The sequence below is a fragment of the Halichoerus grypus genome, chromosome 6, assembly GCF_964656455.1.
Source record: "Halichoerus grypus chromosome 6, mHalGry1.hap1.1, whole genome shotgun sequence".
Taxonomy (NCBI): Eukaryota; Metazoa; Chordata; class Mammalia; order Carnivora; family Phocidae; genus Halichoerus; species Halichoerus grypus.
In genome coordinates this window covers 116,067,187-116,091,671 of record NC_135717.1, presented here as the reverse complement: position 1 = coordinate 116,091,671, position 24,485 = coordinate 116,067,187, and the positions used below count along the sequence as shown (strand labels likewise).

Genomic DNA, 24,485 nt, shown 5'->3' with positions numbered 1-24,485 from the left:
TTCAGGGCAGGAAGTGCCCCTCCAGAGGGTGGCCACCTGGGGTTGCTGGTCCCACTACCACCCATTCTCCACCCTCGGTGTCAGCCCCTCCCCTCACAGCCTGTGTGAGCCTCACTGCCCCACCCCCACCATGGTTCTTAGGAAGCAGAACAAGAGAACGAAGCTAGAAAGAAGCAGGAGGAGGTAATGCGGGAGAAGCAGCTGGCTCAGGAAGCCAAGAAACTGGATGCCAAGGTGGGTGGGACCAAGAGCTGGGGCCTGGAGGAGAGGATGAAGGGGTGGAGAGAGAACTCGAGAGACGGAAAACTGGAGCCCAGAGACCACCCAGAGGGTCTGAGGCTGGAGTCTAAAGGGATGGGGAGAGGGGCTTTGGGAGGGGATTCCTAGGCAATGATCGGGGTGGGCTGCTGTGTACAATTAAGGGCGTCCTCAGACTGCATCTTCGGGCAGGAACCAGCCCCATGGTAGGCTAGTGATGACTCCCTTCCCCTCCAATGCTCGGCCCTAGACCCCATCTCAGCGGAACAAGTGGCAACAGCAGGAGCTAATTGCAGAGTTGAGGAGGCGCCAGGCCAAGGAGCATCGGCCTGTTTACGAAGGGAAGGATGGTACCATTGAGGACATCATTACAGGTGGGGTCCTTGTCCCTCCTTTGGGCCTGGCCGCTAGGCCCAGCTCCCGAACTCCAACCCTGCGCCTTTGGGCCCTCCTCGCACCCCATCCCCACGAGGCCTGACCACTGTGTCTCTTTCCTGGGCCACAGTGTTGAAGAGTGTCCCTTTCACGGCCCGTACTGCCAAGCGGGGCTCCCGCTTCTTCTGCGATGCAGCCCACCATGATGAGTCAAACTGTTAACCCCCAAGGCCGGGGCTCTTGACAGGTACTGGGCACCAGAGCTGCCCCTCTGCATGCCCACCTCCCAGGACTCCTGCTGGGCCCGCAGGCACCTCCTCCCCTGCATGACTTGGAACCATCCTCTGGCAGCCTCACGGTGATAGGAGCGCATACTTCTCCACTTGCATGCCCCATGCTCGGAGAAGCACGCCTTAGCCCCTTGCATGTGCCTTCAGGGAAGTGGTATCTCCCACTAATGCTGTCCTGGCTTCTACTAAGACCCAGGGGTAGGGAGTTTCCAGAGCAGGCAGGACCCGGCCACCAACTCTCATTGCTGAGGCTGAGGCTCTGTTCCTGGGCCCAGGTATCCTTTGTGACTTGTCCCCTCACACACCCCCCTCCCCCATAAAGAGCTCTGGCAGTAGCTTCTGCCCAGGCGCATCAGATGTCCCTTGACCGGTTTCCTGATTTTCAGTCTACCTGGGATCTCTCCCCAGCTTCTGGCTATTGCCGAGTCTACTTTGTCTCTGCCACTGCCCAGTGGCCTCTAGTCACCCCCACCTGGTCCTCTGAAAATGCAGAGCCCCAGCAGTCTCCCTGACCATCCCCTCTAGCCTCTTTTAAAGCTTCTCCTTCCTCGGCCACACGACTGGCTCTTCTTTGGCCCTGCCCATGGGGCTGCTCCTCAGGGGCTGTTCCGACAGACGGTGGGCCCAGCCTAGCCTCCTTGCGTGTTCACAGGCCTCTGTCTTCCCCACAGGCCTCCATCGCCAGCCCGTTGTCATTCGCCACCAAGCCAGGAGTGCCGCACCGCCCAACGGCCCCCCTCGGGCTCCAGGCCCCCACTAAGACCCCCCCGAAGGCAGAAGCACTTCAACTCTCCAACCTGTGCACCTGCAGCCCTGGAACTGGCCGAGGGCGCAGCGCAGGGCTATGCTGCTCTCGACCCAGCGTCCACCCAAGCTCTCAAAGCTGTACGTGCCTGATGCCACCGGGGGCACTGGGTCTTTTGGGGCCTGGCACTTCCCTGGTGCCTCCAGGACTGCACTTTGGCCCCAGGGTCTTCAACTTCATTTCCTGACTGAAAGGTCACCAAGGGTCAGCTCAGAGCTGGGAAAAGTCATTTCTAGCTTTAGCCTATACAGGGGCCCACAGCCTCCTCTGTCACTAGGCCAGAGGGACAAGCGGAGAAAGCAGTTATCCCTTCTATTTTTTTCTCCCTTCCTTTTCGCAGGCCCATGATCAGCTGTGGTCTGGAAGTATCCAGACTCAGGGAGCCCCAGAACCCTACCAGTCTCAGATCGCCTTTTACCAGGAGCAAGGCCCACCTAAGCCTGGTCCCCACCCAGCTGTGCCCTGGTGATAAGGGTAGAGGAGAGATGCCACGCTTACTGCCCTTGGCCCTTTCCACTCTAGGCTGACTGTTGTTGGGTGGGCAGAGGGGTAGAGGTTCTCCCTGGATCGCTACAGAAAGGGTGTGTCATCAGCACCCTCACCTCCTTTCCACGGCCAGGGGTTTTTTAGCAGGAGACAGGGGGCATGGCGGTCCTAGCTGACTATTTGCTCAGTCTCCTGCCAGTTTCTCCTCAGCCCCTGCAGGGGAATACAGGAACCCACTTTCTGTACATGTACCACCTCCCTCCTCTCGTGTACATAAATCCCAGACCTTCCCTCTCCCAACAAAGGCTTGAAGCACCAGGCCTGACTCTGTCTCCTCTTTCCGGGGTTTGGGGGAGGACTAGGGTGGCCGTTTAGCCTGACCCGAAGCATGGGGACAGAAGGGAGGCCACATGGAGCTGCCGTCTGCTTGGGGGAGGGCGAACCGGGCTGGGTGGGCTCCGACCACACGAAGGGAGGCTGGCCTGCCACGGGACAGTAGTGCTCTCTGCTGGCCACGCGTGCCCCTGCCCAGCCCCCAGCGTGCCCCAGCAGGATACGGAGAAGATACCAGAGCCACCAGCCATGTTATAAATATTATTTAAAAAACAAAAACAAAACAAAACAAAACACACATACACTGGGTCCCGGGGCTGAAGGAAGGAGTGGTGGAGCCCGAGGGCCCAGGCAGGCTGGAGCAGGCACTGGTGCTAGAGGGGAAGGACCCCGCCTGTCCCCAACCTGTCATTCTCCCTAGAGGCCCCTTCTCACATTTTCTCTACTGGCACCTCCCGCTCCACGTGGCATCCTGGTCTCTGGTCTGGGGCTGAGGGCAAGGACTGCACTAGTTGCCTGGGGAGTGGAGGACCCTCGAACACCACGAGCAACCTGGGGAGGTGCCAGCCGCGGGGTGCTGGGGGCAGGGCTACTTGAGGAAAAGTGGACACGGACCCGACTGAGAAAGGAGTCTAGTGCAGACGGTGAGGGTGACCTAGGCTCCACGGCCTCACACAGACCCGAGGCAGAGCGGCTCGTCGGGTCACTGGTGGTCATCCAGCTGCTGCAGGAGCGTCCGCCGCCGCCTTTCCAGCTCACCCTCGCTCAGCTCGCTTTCCGACGTGTCCCAGCCCGTCTGGTGGGGCGGAGGCACAGCTCAGCCCCAGCCTCCCCCGAGGGCCACGGAGGCCTGCGGAGGGTGCCGGCCGCGCTGGGGTCAGGTGCCTGCCTCTCACCTTCTCCTTCTTGATTCCAAAAGCTGGGGAGCGGTTCGGGAGTTCTGCCCGCCGGAGCTCCCTGTCCTTGTCCTGTTCTGGTTCTTTCTCATCACTCTCCTTGCCGGCTTTCTCCTCAGGGTCTGTCTCGCTCTCAGGACTGTTCTGTAAGAGCCCAGAGCCCGCCTGTGAAGGACAGCCCAGGAGGCGGCTGAAGCGCTCTCTCAACATAGCAGGGCCCTGGGTAGAAGCCCCCTCTCTACGCACCGACTTGTGTCTTCTCTTCTTAGTTTTCTTTTTTGGTTTCTTGGCTTTCCGAAGGCCATGATCTGGAGATAGAAAATGCCCAGTTAAGTCCCATGGGAGGAGGGCGGGCTCATTCCTTTCTCTGCCACAGTCCTCGTTCTTTAGACAGGGAGCTAGCTGAGGAAGTCTCTGTCAGCGCAGTTTTCCTTCCTTCTCCCAGTTCCTGCCAGGGCCGGGCAGAAAGTTCTTCCCACTGTGATGGGTGCAGACCTCCCGAGCAGCTCCACCCTCAGGGCGCTGCCTCCTCTCGTCGGAGTCAACTGCTCCAACTCCCAACCGCTCACCTGATCCAAGGAGAAGGCGAGAAGATGGGGAGCCCCGTCCTCCAAGGGCAGCACCCCCACTTTCAACCGAATCAAGGGAGGAAGAGGGCTCAGAGCCTGACTCCGAGGGGTTCCGCCTTCTCCGCTTGGGGGGTCGGAGAGGCGGCGGGGGCAGCTCCTCTTCTTCCGACTCAGAGCCCTGGGCAGATCAGCAGATACATGTCAGCGCACAAGGTTCTCTGGGCTCCAGAAGCCCTCAAGTCTGGGAACTGGGGACAGAGAGGAGGATCCAGGGCCAAAGGGCTTTTCAAATCTCGCTCCAAGGGGAGGCGATGCAGGGAAAAAACAAAAATGGTTCCTATTTCCCCAAGACAATCCAGCCGCCCGCCCCGGCCCCCCACAGCCCTTCTGCCCACCAACTCACTGAGGGCGAGTGGGAACGCTTTCGATGGTGCTTCTTGCCCTTTCTGCCGTGTTTTCGGCCTTTGGTGTGGAGGTGCTGGCATTCAGTCTGGCAGAGGCAGAGGGAGGGGTGAGGAAGGCACCAGGGCTAGCCACAGGAAGCACCCTGTGCCCGAAAATCCGGTTTTGCCTCCTCTCAAGCCAGGGCCTCAGGCCGCTCCCGGCCACCGTCAGACCTCAGGGCAAGGACAGCCCCAGGGGTAGGAGGCCACTGGGGTCTCTGCTGAGCCGGACTGGGCGTTCATGAGCGCGGGACAGATGCAGAGGATCGGAAGCTCTGCCTCACCTCCAGTACCTGCAGGAACTCCCGGAAGAGCCGGATCCGCTCCGACTCCAGGGTGATCTGCTCAAAGGCTGAGTCGCACACAAAGCGCTCACGGACCTTGAACGGGAGAGCACTGCTGATCAGACCAGCCCCGGCAAGGCGCGGACACCGCCAGGAGCGCAGGGCTGGGGCAGAGGAAGGAAGGGAGCCGAAGCTGCCCGCGAGCTGTGCTATGACCGGGGTGGGCCCCCAGTGCTGGAGAAGCACCGCTGCCCTCAGGCCCGAGGGGGTGGTGTTTGGTGCCAGGCTGCAGCCCTGACCTCTTCCCAGGCAGTGCCCAGCTCCAGGGCAGGCACGGCCTGCCTCAGCATGCTTCGGAAGGCAGCTTCCCTGCGCCGCATCCTTCGCGCCTCCTCCTTCTCCCGCTCTCGCTCCCGCGCCTCTGCTTTCTCCAGCAGCTGAGGACAGAAAGGGGGCGGAGCAGGGTCACCCAGGAGGGTGGGTGCCCAGGCCCCACTCGGGCAGACTGCAGGACATGGGAAGCTGGGGTCTGGGCTCCTGCCGCCACCCCCTAAACGGGGGCGGGGGGGCGGGTGCAGTCACACTGGGGCAGCGAGAAGGAACGGAACAGGACACGGGGATGAGCTCGAGAATGGAGCCCTGGCTACAGCCCCGCCCCGCCCGGCCCCTCACACTATTGAAGGTCAGCTTGATGTTGCCTGCGTCCAGCGCAGCCGCCCTCTTGTCAAAGCTTATGACGTGGGCGAAGTCCTCAAAGGCTGTGTTCACCTCCACGCAGAAGCCCCGGTCCTGTGGGCACAGCGGCGCATGAAGCAGGGGCCACCACGGGCCCGAAGCCTGAAGCCGGCCTCCAGGGCAGGCAGAGGGTCGGACCACAGGATGCTCTAGAAGTCCCCCAGCCCCCAGAAGAGACCCACAGGACTCAGGTGCACTTCTGAAACCTCACCATCTGACGACTAAGCCTCCCACGCCTGCCCTTGGCCTGGATGTCGCAGGGAGCGGAGGGGGGCACTGGGTCCCGTGGGGAGGGGGAGCAGGGTGTGTGTGTGCGTATGGCCGGATCTGCTGACGGATGCCTGAGTTTCTCACAACTAATTCTTTGTTCCTGGCTTAAGGCTGGGCCCCACTTGGGCCCTCCTGCTGCTCAGTAACTTCCTTGCATTCTGTCAACATCTGCTGGTCCCATCCTTTGGCTTACTTCCTGGGTGCTTACTAGGCTGCCAGGTACTGTGCTGAGTGCTCCACACACCTTCTCTCTTTCAATCCTCAGTATCAAAATTTAAGCATAGGTCCTGGCCTCCTAATTGTATGTGGAAGGAGAAACCAAGGTCTAGAGAAGCTAGAGCACTTGCCCACGGTCTCACAGCTAAGATGCGGTTGACTGAGACCGCTACCCCAGGTCCCTCTAACACCAAAGCCCACGGTGTGAAGCACTAGAGCCCACAGAGATCACTCAGTCCTCAGGGGAATTCGAGGCCATCACGTGTGTAACTGCAGAACACTATTAAAAATACACCCCCACCCCCGAAGCTTCTCATCGAGAAGCCAGGCTCCAAGCTGCTCATCTACGCCTCCCAACACCTCAGTAAAGCAGAGGCTTAGGAGAGTTCTCTCACTGGGGCCAAGTGGATCTGGTGAGAAGTGGCGCTGCTGGAGTTTGAGTCCGTGGGGACACAGGCCCGGTCCCCTTCTCCTCCCTCCACACAGCACGAACTTGCTGCGGCCTTCTGTCCATGGCAGAGCGTGTTTTTTGTTGTTTTTTTTTTAAGTTCTTATTGTCATTCCGGTTAGTTAACATACAGCGTTGTATTAGTTTTCACGTGGGCAATATGGAGAATATGCTCTTCTTGTCTATTCCAAGAGCACTTCCTCAACCCACGCCCCAGGCCTTCTCAAACATCCCAACCTCTCTCAGCGAAGTGAAAGCTTCAATCCCACCTCTCCACTGGTTGCTTCCATCAAGCTCAGACCTCACCTCACCGGGAACATCCTGTCCACCCTGCTCTCACCTTCCTCAAGCTAATAACCCGTGCTGTTTTCCCTCTGGTTCAAAATCTTCAAATGCGGCACAGAGGAAAACGAATCAACATTTAGGGAGCCTACTACAAGCCAGGCACTTTGGAAATATCAGCCCTTCCCACAACCATGCACGTAAATTATCCCTATTCTACAGAAGAGGACACCGAGGCTCGGACTTCATATGCCTTGCAGAGGTCTCAACCAATATACAGCCAGCTGTTACCTGACTCCGAGGTCTGAGCTGTACCTACTCTACGCTCTTTACAGACACTACTTTCCAAAAAGTGCTCATGTCCTCAGAAACAACTCCAAGGGCCCCTTCTCGGTCCTCACTTGACGGGTCCTTGTATGTGTGCTGCTCCCGTCAACCACTGCCCTCTTGTCTCTCTGAGCTCTTTTACTGCCTCTCTGGCCTGTGCTTGTTCCCGAGAACAGCGCTTGGGCTTTTCAATCTACACTATCCCTAGCAACCTCAGCCCCTACACCTCACTCCTGATTTTCAGACCCCTAAGAGACTGGATGTTTCACAGAGACTTCAAATTCAGCAGACCCCAAGAGAATTCATTCCCTGTGAGCCACCCCTCTCCCCACACCCATGGATCTCCCAGACCCAGATCTTCTGGCTTCTAGCTCTTCCAAGTCCAAAGCTGTTTGCATTATCCTATGGGGTGAGAGGTGCCCTCACAGTCTGCCAGGCTAGTGGATGGCCACAGGGACTCCTGGGCTCATCAGCCTTCTGTAGGCAGGAGCCCAAAAGGGGGAAGAGGTGAGGCAGCTGTCTAAAGAAGCTTCTTTCGCAGGAGATGTGGAGAGACAGGACACAGCGAGGACGGGACTCCTACAGGCCTGTCAGCAGGACCAGCCACACACTGTGGCCAAAATGTAAGCATCCAATAAAATGTAGCTCTCCTAGATTTAGATATTTATACTTTACAAGAATACCCTATTTAAAATGTGGTTTTTGCTTTATTCCTCCCTGCCCCAGGTTACTTTTGAGACTGATTCCCCAAATGGAATTCCTATTTTCTCCAGCCCTGTTCCTACTGAATCCTCAATAATGATACCACCGCCCCACCTCTGCCAATTTCAACTCACTCCTTCCTTGCCCTCCATTTCACATGCAAAAAATCTGTCCACTCAACTTCTGAGTGACTCCATCCTCCTGATTTTAAACTTCTTTTTGAACAGCAGAAACATTTTTTTTCCTCACAAAAATCTTATTTCGAACCTCAATATACAAAAGAAAAACTGCTGTACTTAAAAACAGAGGAAGAAGCATAAACTTCCCCCCCTTTCTTGTCCCAAGGCACCCCTGAGGAAACCCAGGGGTGGGGGTGGGGGTCTCAGAGAAACAGAGCTGGAGCCCAGCTCTCCCTCATCTGCCATCCCCGCTGCCTCTGTTGAGCTCGTTTACCACCTAGACGACCTCCCGACTGGCCTCCCTTTTCACCTCCCGTACCTCTAACCCGTACCCCAGAGTCCTGTACTGCTCCGACTTTCCTACCAAAGGGCCCTACGGCAGGGGGAGCCTGAGGGTGAGTCAGAAGAGGATGGCTCAAGCTCCAGATCTGTTGGAATCACTTGCCACTGTGACTTTTCATTGTCCCGAGGCTTCAAATACTGTCTTCCCACCACATATCCCTAAGGACACAAGCACTCAGTCTAAGAAGTGCTACTCTATACTCTTACCCCGTGGCTCTTCCAAGACATCCTCTGACCGTATCATTCCCTGGCTCCCCATTACTTACAAGATAAAAACCCAAATTTCTTATTTTAGCATTCAAGGCATTTTACACCCAGGGCTCTCCTTCCCAACTGGAGCTTCGGGTTCCAGAGAAACAGGAAGCCACAGGACAATAGGGCATATCTTACCTAATGGTGAGGACTTTTAAAACATTACGTTTATATTAAACAGAGAAGTAATATGGTATGAAGTTACAACACCTGAATCTGTAAAGCAAAACACAGGACTTCAAAGAAACGCTGTGTGCGCAGTGGGACATTCCTAATTTATTCTCAGACCCTTCTCGCCCCAGGTCCCAAGTCACTGCCCTTGGTGATTAGGTGTACATTGGTGGAAAATCCCCCATTTTTCAGATGAGGAAACTGAGGCTCAGAAAGGTTAAACAGTCTGCTGGCGGTCACACAACTAGTAAGCGGTAAGCTGGACTTGTGGCCCGAGCAGTCCGCCTCCACAGTGCTGCTCCTAACTGCTGGACGTACCGCCTCCCCAGGGCCTTTGCATGTCCTTCACTTCCACCAAGAAATATGCTTCCTCTTTGTTTTCTCCTTCTGAAACACAGGGCTCTCTTAGGGCAGCGATCCCTTTTCCACCTTTGATGGACAGTCTCTCCAGTGTAAGACAAGCAAGGTGCGTGTGCAGCGTGGCTGCCACGCCAGAGGGGTGGCGGCAGCGGGAGGTTAAGGATGGCATGCCCCTTCTAAAAAGCAGTGGCCTCTCAGTCTGAGGCCACTGAACGCCTTGCAAAACCAGCCCAGTGCTGCTAGATAATCTGTATTTTTAAGAGAAGTTTTTCTGTATAATCTCCCAATTTTAAAATGTTAGCAGCAAAGCTGAAATGTTTCTAAAACACTGTACAGGCCAGAAGGAACATATCTGTGAGCTGCCGGCTTCTGATGAGCCGGGCCCCTTGCTCCTCAAGCCTGCCAGGCCCTTCCCACTCCCTTGCCTCCGCTCCTCTGATACCCTCTGCCCAGGACCGCCAGCCTCATCCACCTACTCGTTCTTAAAGGCGTAGCGCAAATATCAATTCTGTCGATTCTCGTCTCTAACAGCACTTGCCCCTCTGTAGAATAGGTGTCATGTTTATCTTCCTACTAGGCCATGAGCTCCTTATGGACAGAAACTGCGTCTTTCTTATTTCTGTGTCCCCAGCGCACAGTCAGGGATCACAGTAGATGTCTGCTGAACGGAGCTATGCTGCTCCTGCAATACAGGACTTATCAGGGAGTCCTGTCCAGAGAGGTGCCCTGCACCCATCCACAACCCTGGGCCTCCCTCACCTTAAGGATGTCCTTAATGATCTTCTTCTCATCATGGAATCGTGCCTTCAACTCCTCCACATAGAACTTGAACAAGTCCAGAGGGGTGGAGCCTGCGGGGGGAGGGAGGGAGGGGGGCCTGGCGGGCGGCAGCTTCCCGAGGCCTGGGGGAGGGGTCGAGGACAGGACGAGGGAGTGGGGGGTGCAGAGAGGCTGGCAGGGCAGGAAGCCAGGCCAGAAAAGGGGGAGCCTGGCTGCCTTACCCGGCTGGCCCAGCATGTTGGCAAAGCGGACATCAGTGCTGACCGCTGGGTACAGCTCCATCCAGGTGGACATAGAGTGCAGCTGCCCTGTCTCGTGCAGCTCGTCCAGGAAGGTCTGAGCAGGAAAAGGCCAGTTATAGGGAGAGTGAGCCAGAGAGAGAGGCAGAGCCAGAGACTGGGGAGGAAGAGAGGGGATGGGAGGGAGAGGCCGGGACAATGCAGACTGAGGAAATGCGGCAAAGGAGGCAGAGATGAAGAGCTACAGATTGGGGAGGCAGAGAGCAGTGAAAACGGAGAGAATGTAAATACAGAGAGGGACACCCTCAAACATGACGGGCAGCCGGGCTGGAAGGCAGGGAAACAGAAACTCGTCTGCAGCATGTCCTGCCCGTGGTTTGCTCTCAGCTTCCCGAAGTGTTAGAGCTGGGCAGCCCCCCCCACCACCCCCACCGCTGCCGCCTCCAAGCTGTGGGACGAGCTAGCGCTGCCCATCTGGCTGCCCACCAAAGGGAAATGAACCGGGCCGAGCCGCAGGCGGCGCCTTCACGGTGCTCTCTGCTGGCAGTTTCGGCATGGTGCATACATCTAGTCTCCCTAGAGGAGCACAGCCCCAGGGTGAGGGCACACAGCAGGAGCAGAGAGAGCGGCCTTGCGGAGGGGGCACACAGGATTGGGCAGAGACGAAACAGCGGGCCTAGCCGAGGAGGCAGGGCATGGGCAGTTACGGGCCGGGCCGGAGCTGAGCGCCTATCCAGCGGGCGGCACACATACCTGGAAGGCCTCCCGGTTCTTGCGTTGCTGACGCCGCTCCCGCAGGCGAGCCCGCTCCCGCTCCTCCTCCTCCTCCCTCTCCAAAGCTCGGATATGCTCCTCAAAGCAGATCAGTGCATCTTCCTTGTCCATGTCTAAGCACGGGGAGGAGGCTCAGCGGGCACCGCCCCCGTGGGACACCCTCACCGACCCCGGCAACCTCCCCCCGCCCCCGTGTTCGAGGGTGCTGCCTCAGTAGGCGCCGGGCCACCCAGGGTGGTGGGGCAAGAGGAGCAGGGACCTCTGTGGGAGAGGAGACTGGAACGGTGGTTCTGGAGGAGGGTTCATTAACGTATGAGAACAAAATCAGCACGTATTCAGCTCTTGGGAATTCACTTACTGGAAGGAATCACATGAAACCAGCCATCTCGGGATCTGAGGTCTTAGGTTTTATGGAACTGGGAATCAACCAGGCTTTGATGCCAGCTCAGAAGGTCTATTTCTGGTATTGCCAATGAGTGCAGGCCAACAACAGCTCATCGTAACATGTGACCAGTTAAGGCCACAGCACCACGACAGCTTAAGACCATATTCACAGGAGTTGGACAAACCATCCTCTCCCAGTCTTCTGACGCCTATCCTAGAGCTCTTCCTCCAAGGACAGACAATGTCCAGGTCGACAGTGGACCCCAGAGGGAGGGAGGGGGTGTCCCAGCATTCGAGCATCTCCAGACTCTGGAGAGATGCAGGGACGGGGCGAATGCTGAGGACCCCTGGACATCCAGGAGAGCAGGAAGTGCGGGAGACCACTGGGAGGCAGGCTCTGGGGTCCCAGGTCAGTGAGGAAAAGGGGAAGGGACAGGCGTGAGCGGAGACCCAAGCTTACTCTGCAGCTGGTGGTCCTGAGCAAAGCTGGGGTTATCCATGAGGTACTGCTGAGCCTGGGACCATGTAGTTTGGAAGTTGACACTACTCATCCCATCCAGGATGCTCTTCAGGGCCTGGATGTTGCGGCGCCGGAGCTGCTTGGCCTGTTCCTGGGGAGCCACAGTGTCAGGGTCAGGGTGAGGTGGGGCAGGTCGGAGCTACTCAAGTGGGCCTGGGCAGAGGAGCATTTGAGGAAAGGCAGGCAGCTAGGGAACCCTAGGAGGGCCAGACTCAAGACTTTCGCATCCCCGGAAAGGGGAAGGAGCACAGGTTACAGATCAACCCCTCACAGATGCCCTCCTGCCCTCCCACACCCATGTTGTAGGTCCCAAGCAGAAGTAGGGGGATGTGCAAGTGCCACACCAGCTTCCAAGGAAGGAGCTGAGACCCTGGGGCAGTGGAGCAATGAATGGCCGGGGTCCACAAGGACGCAGAGACACGAGAAGCCTCAAGTAAGAGAGGCTGACGGATCCAGCCAGTGACTGTTACCTTCTCCTTCTTGGCCAGGAAGAAGAGGACATCATCATAAACCTCTTTTCGATCCCTCTCAGGGACCACAGCCCACACCTCCAGCTCCCCAAAGGTCTGTTCTGCCCGCCTGTGGAGCATATGGGCCGTGGGTAGGCAGGCAGGGGACAGAGACCCTGGGCCCGTGTGTTCTCAGGGTTCCCAGAGTCCACCCCAGCCCGGCCCCCTGACCGGTAGCGGGTGGTAGAGGTCATGCGTTCGTGCTGCTCCAGGAAATGCTGCAAGGTCTGCTTGGCCTCCTTGGCCCTTAGCCGGGCCTCTTCCTTCTCCTCCTTCTCCCGCTGCGCCTTGTAGGCATTGAATGCCTGCTTTTTCTCACTCAGTTTGGGCAAGGCACTGGGGTGGAGAGGGTGGGAGTGGGGTGGGGACAGAGGAGTCACCCTGCACAGCCCACCAAGCAGGGTCACAGCACACAGAACTGAGTGAGGGGTCCATGCATGGGCACAGCAGGCTGCAGGGAGGCAGATGGGTCTCTGGGGTGAGGGGAGGGACAGGAGGCAGTGAGGGGAAGACGGGGCTCCAAGACACTAACAGCCCTTTTGCTCTGAGGCTCTCAAAGTGCATTCAGGCCTCCACCCTATCCAGCCCCCTCACCCCAATTAACTCAATTCGAATCAATTCAATTCAACAAGCATTTATTGAATGTCTCATGTCAGATACCTTTCCCCTCCTCCTCCTGGAGGCCCTCCAGCTTCTCTTTCCCTTGCCCTTCTACCATTCTCCTGACTCGGGCCCTGTTGGGGCCTGAGTGTCGAGCTGGGGCTTCTCAGGGAGGCCCTGGCCCAGCTGCTCACAAGCACAGTCTGGAGGGCCTGGCTCCCTCTGCCCAGGCCTACCTGTAACGGGGGTCGGTGACCACCATCTTCATGGCCTGTTCCCACGAGGCATTGGAGGGGACAGCCTAGAATGGAGCAGGCAGGGGTCACGGGGCCTGCCCACCTCCAGGCCCCCCGGGCCCACCCTGGGCACCCCACCCCCGCACCTTGTCCCTCAGCAGCTCCTTGAAGGCCTGCTTTGCCTTCTCCCGATTGCTCCAGCTGAGGCCAGACCTCTCCGGTTCTGGCTTCGATTCCTCTTCCTCCTGCTGTGGTGGCTGACGCGGTGCAGCAGCGCTGGGGGGCAAAGGGGACTCAGCCACAGCATCTCCCAGGCCCCACAGCCTTCAGTGCCCTATGTGGCCAGGACTGCGCCACCCTCTCCTCGCTCCCCAAAGCAGCCCTTCTCTGCCCTGCAGAGGCCATGCCCAGATCTCCACACCCTTCCCAAGAGGCCTGGCAGAAGTCAAGGGTTGAACTAGGCTGGGAGCTTGAAGCCAGCCTCGGGAATGCCTCAGGGGGGCAGCCCTCACCTGCTGGGGCCCTCCTCCGGCTGCTGCAGAAACCCCTGCTCCACAGGCTGGGCAGCCTCGGACGTATCGCAATCTTCACTCCCACCTGGCTCAGGCTCTAGAAGGCCCAGGGGCATGGGGGTGGGGCCAGGCGGCCCGGGCGGGGGCTCAGGCTGGGGCTGAGGTGGCTGCGGCTGCAGGATCTGGGGCTGGGGCTGCTTCCTGCAGGTGGGCCAGGAGGGCGGGGTCCAGGCGTGCAGCAGAGAGAGGGCCAGTCAGGGGCCTGCGAAGGACTGGGGCCCAAGCGGGCCACTCCACAACGAGACTGACAGCTGGCTCTTCCACAGAGCAGGGACCACAGAGAGAGGGTCCACTCCCACCCGTCTGGCGGCCCCAAGTACAGGGGGGCAGGTGCGCAAGTCACTCACCCTGCAGCCTCTTGTTTGACTAGAGCTGCAACGGGAAAACATGACATGGTCACAGGGTGGCAAGGGCCACCCTCCAGCACCGCAGCCCAGGCTCACCCCCTCCTCACCCTCCAGGTCATCCAGGTCCTTGGGCCGGGTCCAGCGAGACTCCTTACTCTGGTTGTTATAGTAGTAAGGTTTGCCCGTGTCTGACTTGTACTCTTTCCAGGGACACTGGGACAGCAGCAACTACAAGAGGACGGGTCAGAGGACATCAGGGGGCTGGGCATGCCCTCTTGCTACAGTCGGGGGAGCTAAGGGGATCCAACGAGTAGGGAGTTTTTAGCTACCACCTGGCCTGGCTCAACATGGGGGAAGGCAGACTTCCTGAGATCCCAGGGAGGCTGGCGGAATGGTCAGGGATCTTGGGATCAGAGGAACCGTGTGTATGGTTAAAGACTCGGGAGGCCAAGGACTTGGGAGGGTCAGGGAAGCTGAAAGGAAGGGCCAGAAAGCCCCGCTCAGGACCTCTGCCTTGGACTTGAGCACGCTGGGCTTCTCCCACACGGACTGCTTGTCGTCAGCATTGTAGTAGTAGATGCGCCCGTCAGGGGCCACATGCTCACTCCACAGGGCCCTCTGGGGGGAGGGGGGGCAGAGAATGGGGGTCAAGGCCCCATCCCCAAAGCGTCTCCTCCTTACCCCAAAGATTTAACCATCAGCCCCCCAACTTTCAGCTTTTCTACCCAGAGACCCCTGAGCTGGAAGAACTCACCGGAGGGCCTGTCCCAGCCACAGCAGCTAGAAAAGAAGCCAAGAGAAATATTAAGTCCTTGCCCCGACACCCATCTTATCCCACCGATTCCTCCCCTACTCCATCCCCAATAAATATCCCCTGGTCCCATCAACATCCCAGGCTCCCTGGCATCCCAACAGGCATGATCCAGGGTGGGCTCTAGTCCACGGTCCCCTCTCCCCTATACCCCCCCAACCTCCGAGCCTGGGGGGAGTAGACCCCCAGAAGACTCACAGCTGGCTGTGTCCGCACCCGGAGCCGTCTGCCGAAGAAAGAGGAGGGGGAAGGGTTGGGGCCAAGCCCAGTGGCCCCCAGGACCCAGGCCATGGGGGATGAAGAAGCAGGCCAGGCCAGGATCCATGTGTCCTGCTCCCAGGGACCTCTGCTCCCTAACAGGCATCCCCCACCCTCTGGGGCCGTGGCTGTAGGATCCTAGGGGGAACTGCATAGCAGCTCTGTTCTTTGTTTTCCTCAAGTGAGAGTATTTTGTTGAGTCAACCTCCGAGGCCCCTCTTCCATAGTGGATGCCAACTGCTATGTCCTACCCAGACTCTACTACACTGAGCAATGGCACAAGAAGGTACGGTGAGATCCCCAGGTGCTGCTGCTTCCGCCAGCGACAAAGAAGATGTGAGGAGGGCCTCTATTCAAGTGTCCACAGTGCTAGCTCTGTGAGGGGAAGCGTGTCAGCCACGAGTGTGTTCCTTACGGGAGCTGCGCACAGCAAGGAGTAACGAGAGAGTAACATGCCTTTGGGGGGAGTGAGAAACGGAAAGAGCAGAGTACGTGGCCGGAGAGGAGGACGTGAGTGTGGGGAGTGCGGCCAGGCCCGGGACGGAGGGATGAGAAGAGGGGAAGAGCGGAGGCCGGACCCCTGTGCTCCGAGTCAGAGCCACAGCGCTGCAGGGCACGGCTGCTCCCTGCCGGCCCCAGTGCTTACCGCGGCCGTGACAGGCGCTGCTGGCATCAGCATCCCTGGCAGCATGGGCGGCACCATTCCCGGTATCTAGGGACACCAAGGAGACAAGACACAGCTACGGAGGTGAGGGCAGGCACAGGCAAGGCAGGCTCCGGAGAGCTCCTGGCCGGGGCCGTGGCCTTCCCACGGGTCCCCCCTCAGACAATCCCCGGGGTCTGGGCTCTCAGCCCAGCCAGCCAGTCTTCTCCCGTCATTCGGGACACAAAGCCACACGGGCCGAGCCGAAGCTCCCTCCCTTCTCTCCCTACTGCCTGAGCTCCAGACGCCCACTCTCCCCTCCACCCCCAGCCGGGCTCCCGGGGTTTCTGAGGCGCCGGTGCAGGAGACAGGGTTACCTGCGTGAGTGGCGGTGGCGCCCCCATTGGTGGCAGCATTGGGGGCATGATGCCAGGTGGCATCGGGGGGATGGCCGGTGGTCTCTGACTCATGGGGGGTAGTCCCATCGGAGGAAAGGGTGGGGGGATTCCTGGAGGGGGCATCTGGAAGTGAGGAAAGGAAGGGACACTGAGCAGAGAAGACCCCGCCTTGGACCTGTCGGGGAATATCCACTTGTCTCCCACCCTTCTCGACCCTCCACCCCGGCTCTGAGGCAATTCCAAGGCTTTAGTTTGAGAAGCACAAAGCGTGAAACTGCCTGCTCCTCACCACCGAAAGACTGAAAACTTGGGGGGGGGGGCGGGTAGAAGGGAGGGTGTCTTCTGGGTCTAACAGGCAAGCACACAGCTTCTTCAGAGGTAGGGAAGGGAGAGGGAAAAGTCTAACTGCCACCAGACTGTGGCTGGAAGGCTCCATCTCTTCAGCAACTCTCCCCAAAGAGGCCTCTCCGAGGCAGGGCCAGAAGGCAGGATTCCAGGTTCCCAAATGCCCCAGTCCCCTGCCTCCCATCCCTTGTTCTCCAGCTCGATGACCACCAGCTGCTACTTCAGCCTGACTTCTGTGGCATATTGAAAGAACAGAGAAGTAGTGAAAGAGAAAGGCAGCCCCACCATGCCCTCACACTAACAGGGTCTTTTCCCTTCCACTTCTCCTACCCCAGCCCCAGTGTGTCCCAAGGACAAAAAGACAAAGGGGAGCTGTCGACTTTAGGGACTGGGAGCCTAACAGCAGCTCCTCCCACCCCAATGCCCAAGCAACACCACCCCTTTTCCAGAGGAGGCAGGACACAAAACCGTGCTGGCGATGCAGCGGTGCTAGGGACCGGGGAGATGGGGGTGCAGGCTGGAAAAGCCAAGCCCAGGGAAAGACATAAAACTTACGAAGGGTGGTGGCATCATGGGGGGCCCCGGTGGGAAGGGGGCAGGCGCTGCTGGGGGCCGGGGACCAGAATCGGGAACCGACTGTTGAGGGAGAGAAAAGTCATAGGACCCAGGATGGGCAAAGAGATGGGTTTTTGCAGAAGGGAAGCAGAGTGGTGAGGATGAAAAAGGAGCACAAAGTTCAGAGGGAGGGTCTCCTGGCCCGGTTTCCTGCCCATGCCCAGCTCCGAGCCCTGGCTAGGTCTGCTCTCTTCCACCAGCCAAGAACCAGCGGGCCGGGCCCCTTCCAGGTCGTCTTTATTGCACCAGAGCCACAGAAAAGAAGGAGGCGGCTGTCCTACAGGCCCAGTCTGGCTCTTCCTGAGGCTTTTCATCCATTCTCCCATCTGCGGGCAAGGCTGTGCCTCCCTCAAGCCTTAAACAGGGGTCTCTCATTCCCAAAGTAGCCAGGGAGGAAGTGACCTCTTTTCCCGTCCCCTTACCTGAATTCACCATTAGGTTCAACCCCAAAGCCCTCTAAACTCAGTCACCACGCCTTCTTAAGCGCTAGTCTCCCTCTCTCTTCAGTGTGGGCCCCCCCACAACTGGCCTCATCTTTACTCCCTCGCTCACTCTTCGACACCTCGCACTCCCAATCACCCCCTCCTCTACAGCTCTACTCCCCCTCCCCTACGGATCCCGAACTCCCCTCCCTGTGGCTGAGACTTTCAACAACCTAGATCTCCCTGTCCTACACCTACTAGCTGCCACATCCCATCCCGCAGTTGTTGGCTTAAATACCACTTGCTCCCAAGAGCCTTCCTGACTGTTGAATTTATTCTCTATCTGATGCCCTTCTTAGCTTCCTGGTGTATACAGTTTTGTAATTATTACGTTTCCCCTTACTAACGTGTAATAACATTCCATGAGGACAGGGATGTGTCGGACTTGTTGAAAAGCTGGACTCCTGGTAACTGCCACAGTGTCTGGCACATAATGGGTACTCAATAAATATTGAACGAATGCAAGAAGGGACAAATGAAGGAACAAACACTCCCAATTCTAAGAAGTCATCCTATAGATATGGCCAAAATGCTGTGTATACAACATTTCCATTCCAGCATTATTTGTAAAAACAGAAGATTGGAATCAGCCTAAATACCCATCACTAACTATGAAATTATACACAAACATAAAATGGAATACTATGCAGTCATAAAAGAAGAATGAAGAAGTTCATTGTCTTGATAGGAGCAATCTCTAAGATACATTAACAAGCGGAAAAAAATGCAAAGTGCAGCAAAGTGGGATCATTTGTATGAAAACTGGAGAGAAAAGATGACATACAAGAAAGAAATCAGTAGGAGGAGGACTGAGATGGGAAGGGAAACTTCTCACAGTATGTATGCCCTTTTCTAACTTTTGAATATGCATCCATGTGACTATATTACCCATTCAAAATTAAAAAAATCTTTTCAAGTGAACTGAGGCTTGGAGATGCAGCTAAAAGGCCCTGCCCTTCCTCCTTTTGCTTGAGGGTTAGAGGGTGCCAGGGAGGAGTTCTAGGGAAAGGTGGTAGCTGGCTGAAGAGGGGCCACCTCACTGCTGCCCAACTTCCTTACTTCCCCAATGACCCCTATGCTGAGAGGGCTTGGCATTTAAAGATGCTTTCTAATCTCCACCTCTCGTAGTATCTGTCCTTCCTCTTTTCCCACCCATCTTGTCCTAAGGAGAGAAGGGGATAAGCCACACTATTCTACCTTGAATCAGCTTTCTCAGTGTTCAACTACTCCGGCCCTGTATTCAGATCTGCTCCTGCCCGAGACTGTCCTTAGCATGGGAAGTCAGAAATTAATCAATGCGGGAGGAAATCCAATTCTCTGTGCCACACTTTTCCACCTCAAGCTGCCTTAGGATCCTCTCTGACCTCCCAGATGCTACATAACCATCTTTGGGTCCTCCCAGGCTCCAGAATTGCCCCTCTGAGATTGGCACCACCGTCCACACAGTTGTCTAAGATAGAAACTGGTGAGTCGTTCTCCACACCTTCCTCTGTCGATACGTCCCTGAGTCCTGCTAATCGTACCTCGTACTCATTTCTTGAATCCGTCCACTTCTCTCCATTTCCTCCTCCGCCCCACCACCCCTCTTGTTTTCATCTGACCTTCTGTAGTAGTCTCCCCACATCCACAACAAGCTCATCAAAATGCACCTCAGATCATGTTATTCCCTGCTTAAAATTCTTCAATGGCTGGGGTGCCTGAGTGGCTCAGCGATTAAGTGTCTGCCTTCAGCTCAGGTCATGATCCCAGGGTCCTGGGATCGAGCCCCACATCAGGCTCCCTGCTCTGCGGGAAGCCTGCTTCTCCCTCTCCCTCTGCCTGCCGCTCTGCCTATTTGTACTCTCTCTCCGTCAAATAAATAAAATCTTAAAAAAAAAAAAAATTCTTCGATGGCTCCGACTGTTCTTAGGGTAGAGACCAAAACTCCTCCCTAAGGCCTAGAAGGCTGTGGGAGGTTTGCTTCCCAAATGCCTTCCCAGCCTCATCCGTGCTGAGCTCCTGGGTCTGTGCTCCGGCCCCTTTCTCAGTTCTCCCATATCAGGCCTGCATCTTTGCCTGGCACAACTTCCTGCCGACCCCACACACCTAGCCTACAGGTCTACACCTATCAGTCATCGCTTCCTCAGGAAAGGCTTCCTCCCAGGCCAGTGGTCTAGGCTTAGTCAGAGCCCTCTTTTACATGCTCGTGTCCCACGCACCCTCCCCGTTAGCAATTACCCACTGGAAGTTTAGTTACTTACACAGTGCTGACTGTCCCATTATGTTATGTGGCCACTAATAAAAAACAAATGCCACCACTTAAATTATGATACTCCATCGATTTTAAGATGTCTTGACAAGAAATGTTTAAATGGAGTCTTAGGATCAATGAAGTATCTGCTGCCTCCACTAGATCTTTTTTTTTTTTTTTAAGATTTTATTTATTTGACAGAGAGAGACACAGCGAGAGAAGGAACACAAGCAGGGGGAGTAGGAGAGGGAGAAGCAGGCTTCCCCACGGAGCAGGGAGCACGATGTGGGGCTTGATCCCAGGACCCTGGGATCATGACCTGAGCCGAAGGCAGAGCTTAACGACTGAGCCACCCAGGCGCCCCTGCCTCCACTAGATCTTAAATTTAAAGGGGCAGGGGCTTTGCCTGTTTGGGCTCACCCTGATCTCTTATCCCTATTGTATTTTCCTCGCTGCCCCCCACTGGAACACAGGTGTTAGTATTTGTTGACTGAATAGTCTTGGCAGGTCCCACAAAACACAGCCACTGGAAAGGCCTACTAGTTATTCAGGGAACACAGAATGTCAGAGCTGGAGGGGACTCTGGCAACCACCCGAGGTAGTCTCCTTTCTTAGATGAGAAAACTAAGGGGAATTAGCAGTCCCAGGCTCCACAGCGGTCAGGACAGAGCCAGGACTGGATCCAATCTGCCCTCCAGTCCTACCCCCTTCAGCACACTCCTTGCCACAGGAAGCAGGTCTGTTTTTTCACTCTAGCATATTCCTGGCTACCCATGTGGTTAAATCAGCAAGGATCCAAACCCTTCCCTGAGAACTAGTGGTGGCTCCCTATCGCTCCCCCTACAGAATCTCACCTAACATTCAAAGCCTTTCAACATGACCCATCTACAGTTCTTGGCTCAGCTCGACTCAATGGCTTCCCTCCTCCTCCCTGCACAGCAATTGTTAGGATACACCATGTGTTCCTTTTACTCTACTTTGCCTCTCACTTTGCTCAAGATGATCCAATATCCACCCCCTTCAGATTACCTTTCTGATTATCCTCCACACATACACATACTCCTACCTCTTTGTGTCCCCTCAGGATAAGTGCTGCACTACTTGACACCAATGACACGCTACTCTGTGGATGTTTGCTGGGTGTTTCCCACAGGACTGTCTGTCTCCCTACTTGGGAGATTTCTCCATACTGGAGGATTATGTTTTCTCCTTTTAAACCCCCTCTTGAGTGTCTAGTCAGGGCCCTGCATACAAAGTGCTGTGATAGAATGCAGACTCAACCTTATTCAATTTTTGCATACTGGAATATCCTAAAACAGGCAAATGTGTGCATGTGCGCCCATGTGCCCAGGTACATTTGTAGAAATTCTCTGGGTAAGGCGGCCTGTAATGAGATGCACAGCTTGGCAGAGGCTGCCTGTATGGCTGGGGAAAGGGAACTGGAATCAAATACTGGCCTGGGAAAACCTGCATAAAAAACTCACTGTATAGGAGCATCTTTAACTTGGCACACGTGCCGCCGAAGCGAGCACTGCCCATCTTTAACTTGGAGTGGAGACCCCTGGCCGGAATCCAGATGCTGGACTGTTTTGGACAGTTCCCACAGAGGACAGAGCAACGGAATGAGCATAACTTACCATAGAACTTCCCCAGCCCTCCCTTCCCCAGCTTCCCCTGTGCAATGTGTATACTTTTCTTCCTGAAGCACCCCTGCCCCTATCTCACTTGCTGCAGTGCCTGGACAACTGTGGGTCTCATTGCACCTTGGGGCGAGACCGAACTCGTGTGACAGAGGGATACAGGAAAGGGGCTGAAAGAGCAGATCCTGTGTCTTCCCTGGAACAAAAAACATCTGTGGGCTGGAGAGAGACGAAGAGACAATTGATCATCTTATCATCATGTGCTCACCTGAGCCAGTGGAACAACAAGCCCCCCTCCCCAAAGGTGCAATCAATTCTTCTCAGCCTTTAATCTAAGCGGCATCTCAGAACTAAAGATTCAGAAGAAAGAATAAAAGGGGAAAAGAACAAGAATGGAGAGATGGAAGGAAGAGCATGGAAAGAGGGAATAGCTAACAACTAATATTCACTGAGTGCTTATTACAGGCCAAATATCATGCCAAACACTCATTTAATCCTCGTAACCATCTAAAAGGCTATTATTGTCCCCATTTTATAAAGAAACTGAGCTTCAGAGAGATTAAATAATTTGATCAAGGTTCCAAAGGATTAAACCGCAGAGGCAGGTTTGGAATCCACGCAGCCTGACCCCAAAGCCTGTGCTTTCAACTACTCCACAAAGCGGTCTCCCAGCAAGGATGATGGGGCCACAGCTATTTCTTACAAACTGATTTTCCTGTTTTCTTTTCACCCCAATCCACACACAATCCTGAAATCCTCCAGGTGATCCCAAGGATGGTCTGGTCTGACTCACTCCCTAAAGGGATTTGTGTTGGAAAATGAAAGCTGGAAGACACCTCTCAGAAAGAGTACCTATCATCAAAAAGAAAAACACCATGGAGGCCAAGAGACCAGGGGATTACCCTGCAGTCAACCTTTACCTGCTGCCCTGCTTCAGCTGCCCCCAAACAGTGCCAGCCCCTCTGTTTTCAAGACCATCCTAGTCCCCACTCCCCTATACCAGCCTTAGCATATTCCTCCTTCTCCCCAAAGATATTGGCTGTCTTACTAGAAAATAGCTTCCATTGCTTCTCTGTCCTGCCATCTCCTCAGAATGAAGACCTCATTCTGGTCTTCATTTTCTTGGGTTAGGTGTCTACCTCCTCCGCCACTTCCAGAGTTCTTCCATCCCTCCAGTAGGATGCCAGAGGCGCTGGCTAGCCGGCTCCGGCCCTGCAGGCTTTGTGCCTACCATCCCCCACATCCCTAGGGATTTTCTGCAGCCCCAGCTGAAAGCCTCGCCTCCATCTTCACCCTGCTTTCCCTTGCTTCCCCACATCCTAGAACCCATTCTCCTGAACTCTTTCCTCAAGGACCACCACCCCATTTTGAAGCTGGAAAAGATCTGGGGTATCACTCTCATGCATTTTCCTTGTTTTTTTTTTTTTTTAAACCGATGGGTAATCTGAGGCCCAAGGAAAAGTAGTGACTTGCCCAAGGTCACAAAGACTTAACACAGTTTGTTCATGGCAGAGCCAGGGTTGGGACCAAGGGTCCCCTGCTTTCTCATTTCTTGGGCTATCCAGGACTAGATGGGGGCCGCAGCCTCTCTTTCCTCAGGAGACAATGCCCCCTCCTCACCTCAGGAGACAATGCAGGGGAAACGAAGGAGGGGATCTCCAAGTGATCTTACGGGGTATCCAGGGCTTCCAAATGAAACAAGCACTGGGTCTGAGGAGGGGCGTGTTGCACGCCAAATACCCCACAAGGGGAAACTGTGGCCCCCAGCTCTCCCCTTGTCCCTCGGTTCCCACATTCCCGCCCCCTCTCCTTTCCTGACCTTTCTCCACAAACCCACCCTTCTCCCCTTCCCTTCCTCCTCCTCACCCAGTCCCGCAACTCTCGCTCCCCTCAGCCCCCCACTGCCCCCACCCCCGCCATCCTCCATCATGGCCTCCCCGCCCCTTCTCCCCCAAATCCCCGCTCCCCTCCCCCTCCCGGGCTCCCTTCCCTAACCCCTCATGCCCCTCGCCCTCCCCCGGGGTCCCGGGTACCCCCGGCGGCCTCCCCGCCCCCCCGGCCCCGGCCCGGGCCGCCGGGGGCGCTGTGGGACCGCCCCGGGCCCCCCTCCACCCCCGCGCGGGGACGTTACCATGCCAGAGCCTCCGAGCAGCTGGGCCGGCTCGGCCCACCTGCCAGTAAAAGCCGCTCTGATTGGCCGGGCCGCAGCCGGGAAGGCGGGGCCAGTGGGGGGTCGCACCCCTTGGTGGCCGGGGCTCCGGTCGCGCCCGCGGACCAGCCGGGCCCCGCACCGGCCCGGAGCGCCCGGGTCCGGCCCCGCCCCCGGCGCGGACAGCCAGGCCCCGCCCCCGCGCCGCCAAGTCCGGGCCCGCCCCCGGGGGGCGGAGCGCGCCTCCGAGCTCCTGACTGGCGGCCGGAGCCGCAGAAGCCGGGCTGCACCAAGGGGCTTGAGCGCGCGTCCCGGGCCTGCTGCGCGCGTCGGCGACTCTCCTGCCTTCCCGCCCTTCCCGCCCTTCCCGCCGGCCGCCTCCAGACCCGGGCCCGCCGCTTCCCGGCCTTCGCGGCTCGGCTGGCGCGTCCGCCGCGCACGGGCGCTCGCTGCCAGGACCCGGGGGCTGGACCGACGTGTTCATTGAGAATGTAGGGCTATCTTTGCACCTCACAAAGAGTTTTTTTTAATTTGTTGCATAGTTATTTTTTTAGCACTTTTAAATTCATTCATTAAACAAGTATTTGTTGAACATCTGTTATGTGCCTCGAACTGTTCCAGGCGCTGGGCAAACGGCAGTTGAAAAAAAAAAGCAGATCCTCCGAAATCCCTGCCCTCGGAGGCGTACGTGCTTCTTAGGTGAGCCTGAAGTTACTTCTTTTAAGATTTGGCTTCCACCAAGCGGTGAAAGCGAGCCAATCATTCATAGGCGTTAGAGATATGAGCTAAATACTATGTTGTGCAGATGAGGGAATTACAACCCAAAATTATTTAATGAATATGCAGAAGGTTCCAAGGCTAGTAACTGACAGGGCTCCTTATACGGGTGCAGGGTGCAGAAAGGGATCGAGCACCTTCTCCCCAAAGCCT

General features: G+C 56.6%; 2 protein-coding genes across 8 annotated transcripts in view; one reads left to right on the top strand and one right to left on the bottom strand.

Moving 5' to 3' along the window:
• FMNL3 (formin like 3) overlaps nucleotides 1-2,532 on the top strand; it is a 51,726-nt gene extending 49,194 nt beyond the window's left edge. For 3 of the 5 annotated variants that reach the window (XM_036121090.2, XM_036121088.2, XM_036121086.2), the window contains 4 exons: nucleotides 142-234; nucleotides 509-632; nucleotides 764-880; nucleotides 1,595-2,532. In XM_036121090.2, the coding sequence (XP_035976983.1) occupies nucleotides 142-234; nucleotides 509-632; nucleotides 764-855 (309 nt within the window). In that variant the 3' untranslated portion in view covers nucleotides 856-880; nucleotides 1,595-2,532. The remainder of the gene's footprint in view (nucleotides 1-141; nucleotides 235-508; nucleotides 633-763; nucleotides 881-1,594) is intronic. The other 2 variants (XM_036121091.2, XM_036121089.2) reach the window with 1 other exon arrangement.
• A 262-nt stretch (nucleotides 2,533-2,794) lies between these two features.
• Nucleotides 2,795-23,714, bottom strand: PRPF40B (pre-mRNA processing factor 40B). 3 transcript variants are annotated; one of them, XM_036121092.2, is made up of 26 exons: nucleotides 23,538-23,714; nucleotides 16,995-17,075; nucleotides 16,074-16,217; nucleotides 15,700-15,765; nucleotides 14,994-15,021; nucleotides 14,739-14,764; nucleotides 14,492-14,602; nucleotides 14,092-14,212; nucleotides 13,985-14,009; nucleotides 13,578-13,778; nucleotides 13,212-13,341; nucleotides 13,066-13,130; nucleotides 12,401-12,565; nucleotides 12,191-12,299; nucleotides 11,661-11,811; nucleotides 10,796-10,929; nucleotides 10,025-10,139; nucleotides 9,783-9,874; nucleotides 5,412-5,528; nucleotides 5,039-5,176; nucleotides 4,740-4,835; nucleotides 4,416-4,502; nucleotides 4,013-4,190; nucleotides 3,690-3,751; nucleotides 3,444-3,587; nucleotides 2,795-3,343 (listed from the first exon to the last, which is right to left on the bottom strand). In XM_036121092.2, exons 1-26 carry the CDS (start codon nucleotides 23,538-23,540, stop codon nucleotides 3,251-3,253), a joined length of 2,682 nt encoding a protein of 893 aa, XP_035976985.1. In that variant the 5' UTR covers nucleotides 23,541-23,714; the 3' UTR covers nucleotides 2,795-3,250. The 3 variants fall into 3 exon arrangements, with proteins under 3 accessions (XP_035976985.1, XP_077932085.1, XP_035976988.1); XM_078075959.1 differs by lacking the exon at nucleotides 23,538-23,714 and adding an exon at nucleotides 22,455-23,185; XM_036121095.2 differs by lacking the exon at nucleotides 16,995-17,075.
• Between the last annotated feature and the right edge of the window lie 771 nt (nucleotides 23,715-24,485).

What these genes read in the sequence shown, in the direction of transcription:
- PRPF40B (XM_078075959.1), bottom strand. Translation starts at nt 22,490, where the DNA reads ATGGCAGGACAGAGAAGCAATGGAAGCTATTTTCTA. An exon ending in GGACCTGGATGACCTGGAGG is followed by an intron (nt 14,010 to 14,091) that starts GTGAGGAGGGGG and finishes TTCCCGTTGCAG; the next exon opens with CTCTAGTCAAACAAGAGGCT. An exon ending in GTCACCGACCCCCGTTACAG is followed by an intron (nt 12,566 to 13,065) that starts GTAGGCCTGGGC and finishes TCTCCACCCCAG; the next exon opens with TGCCTTGCCCAAACTGAGTG.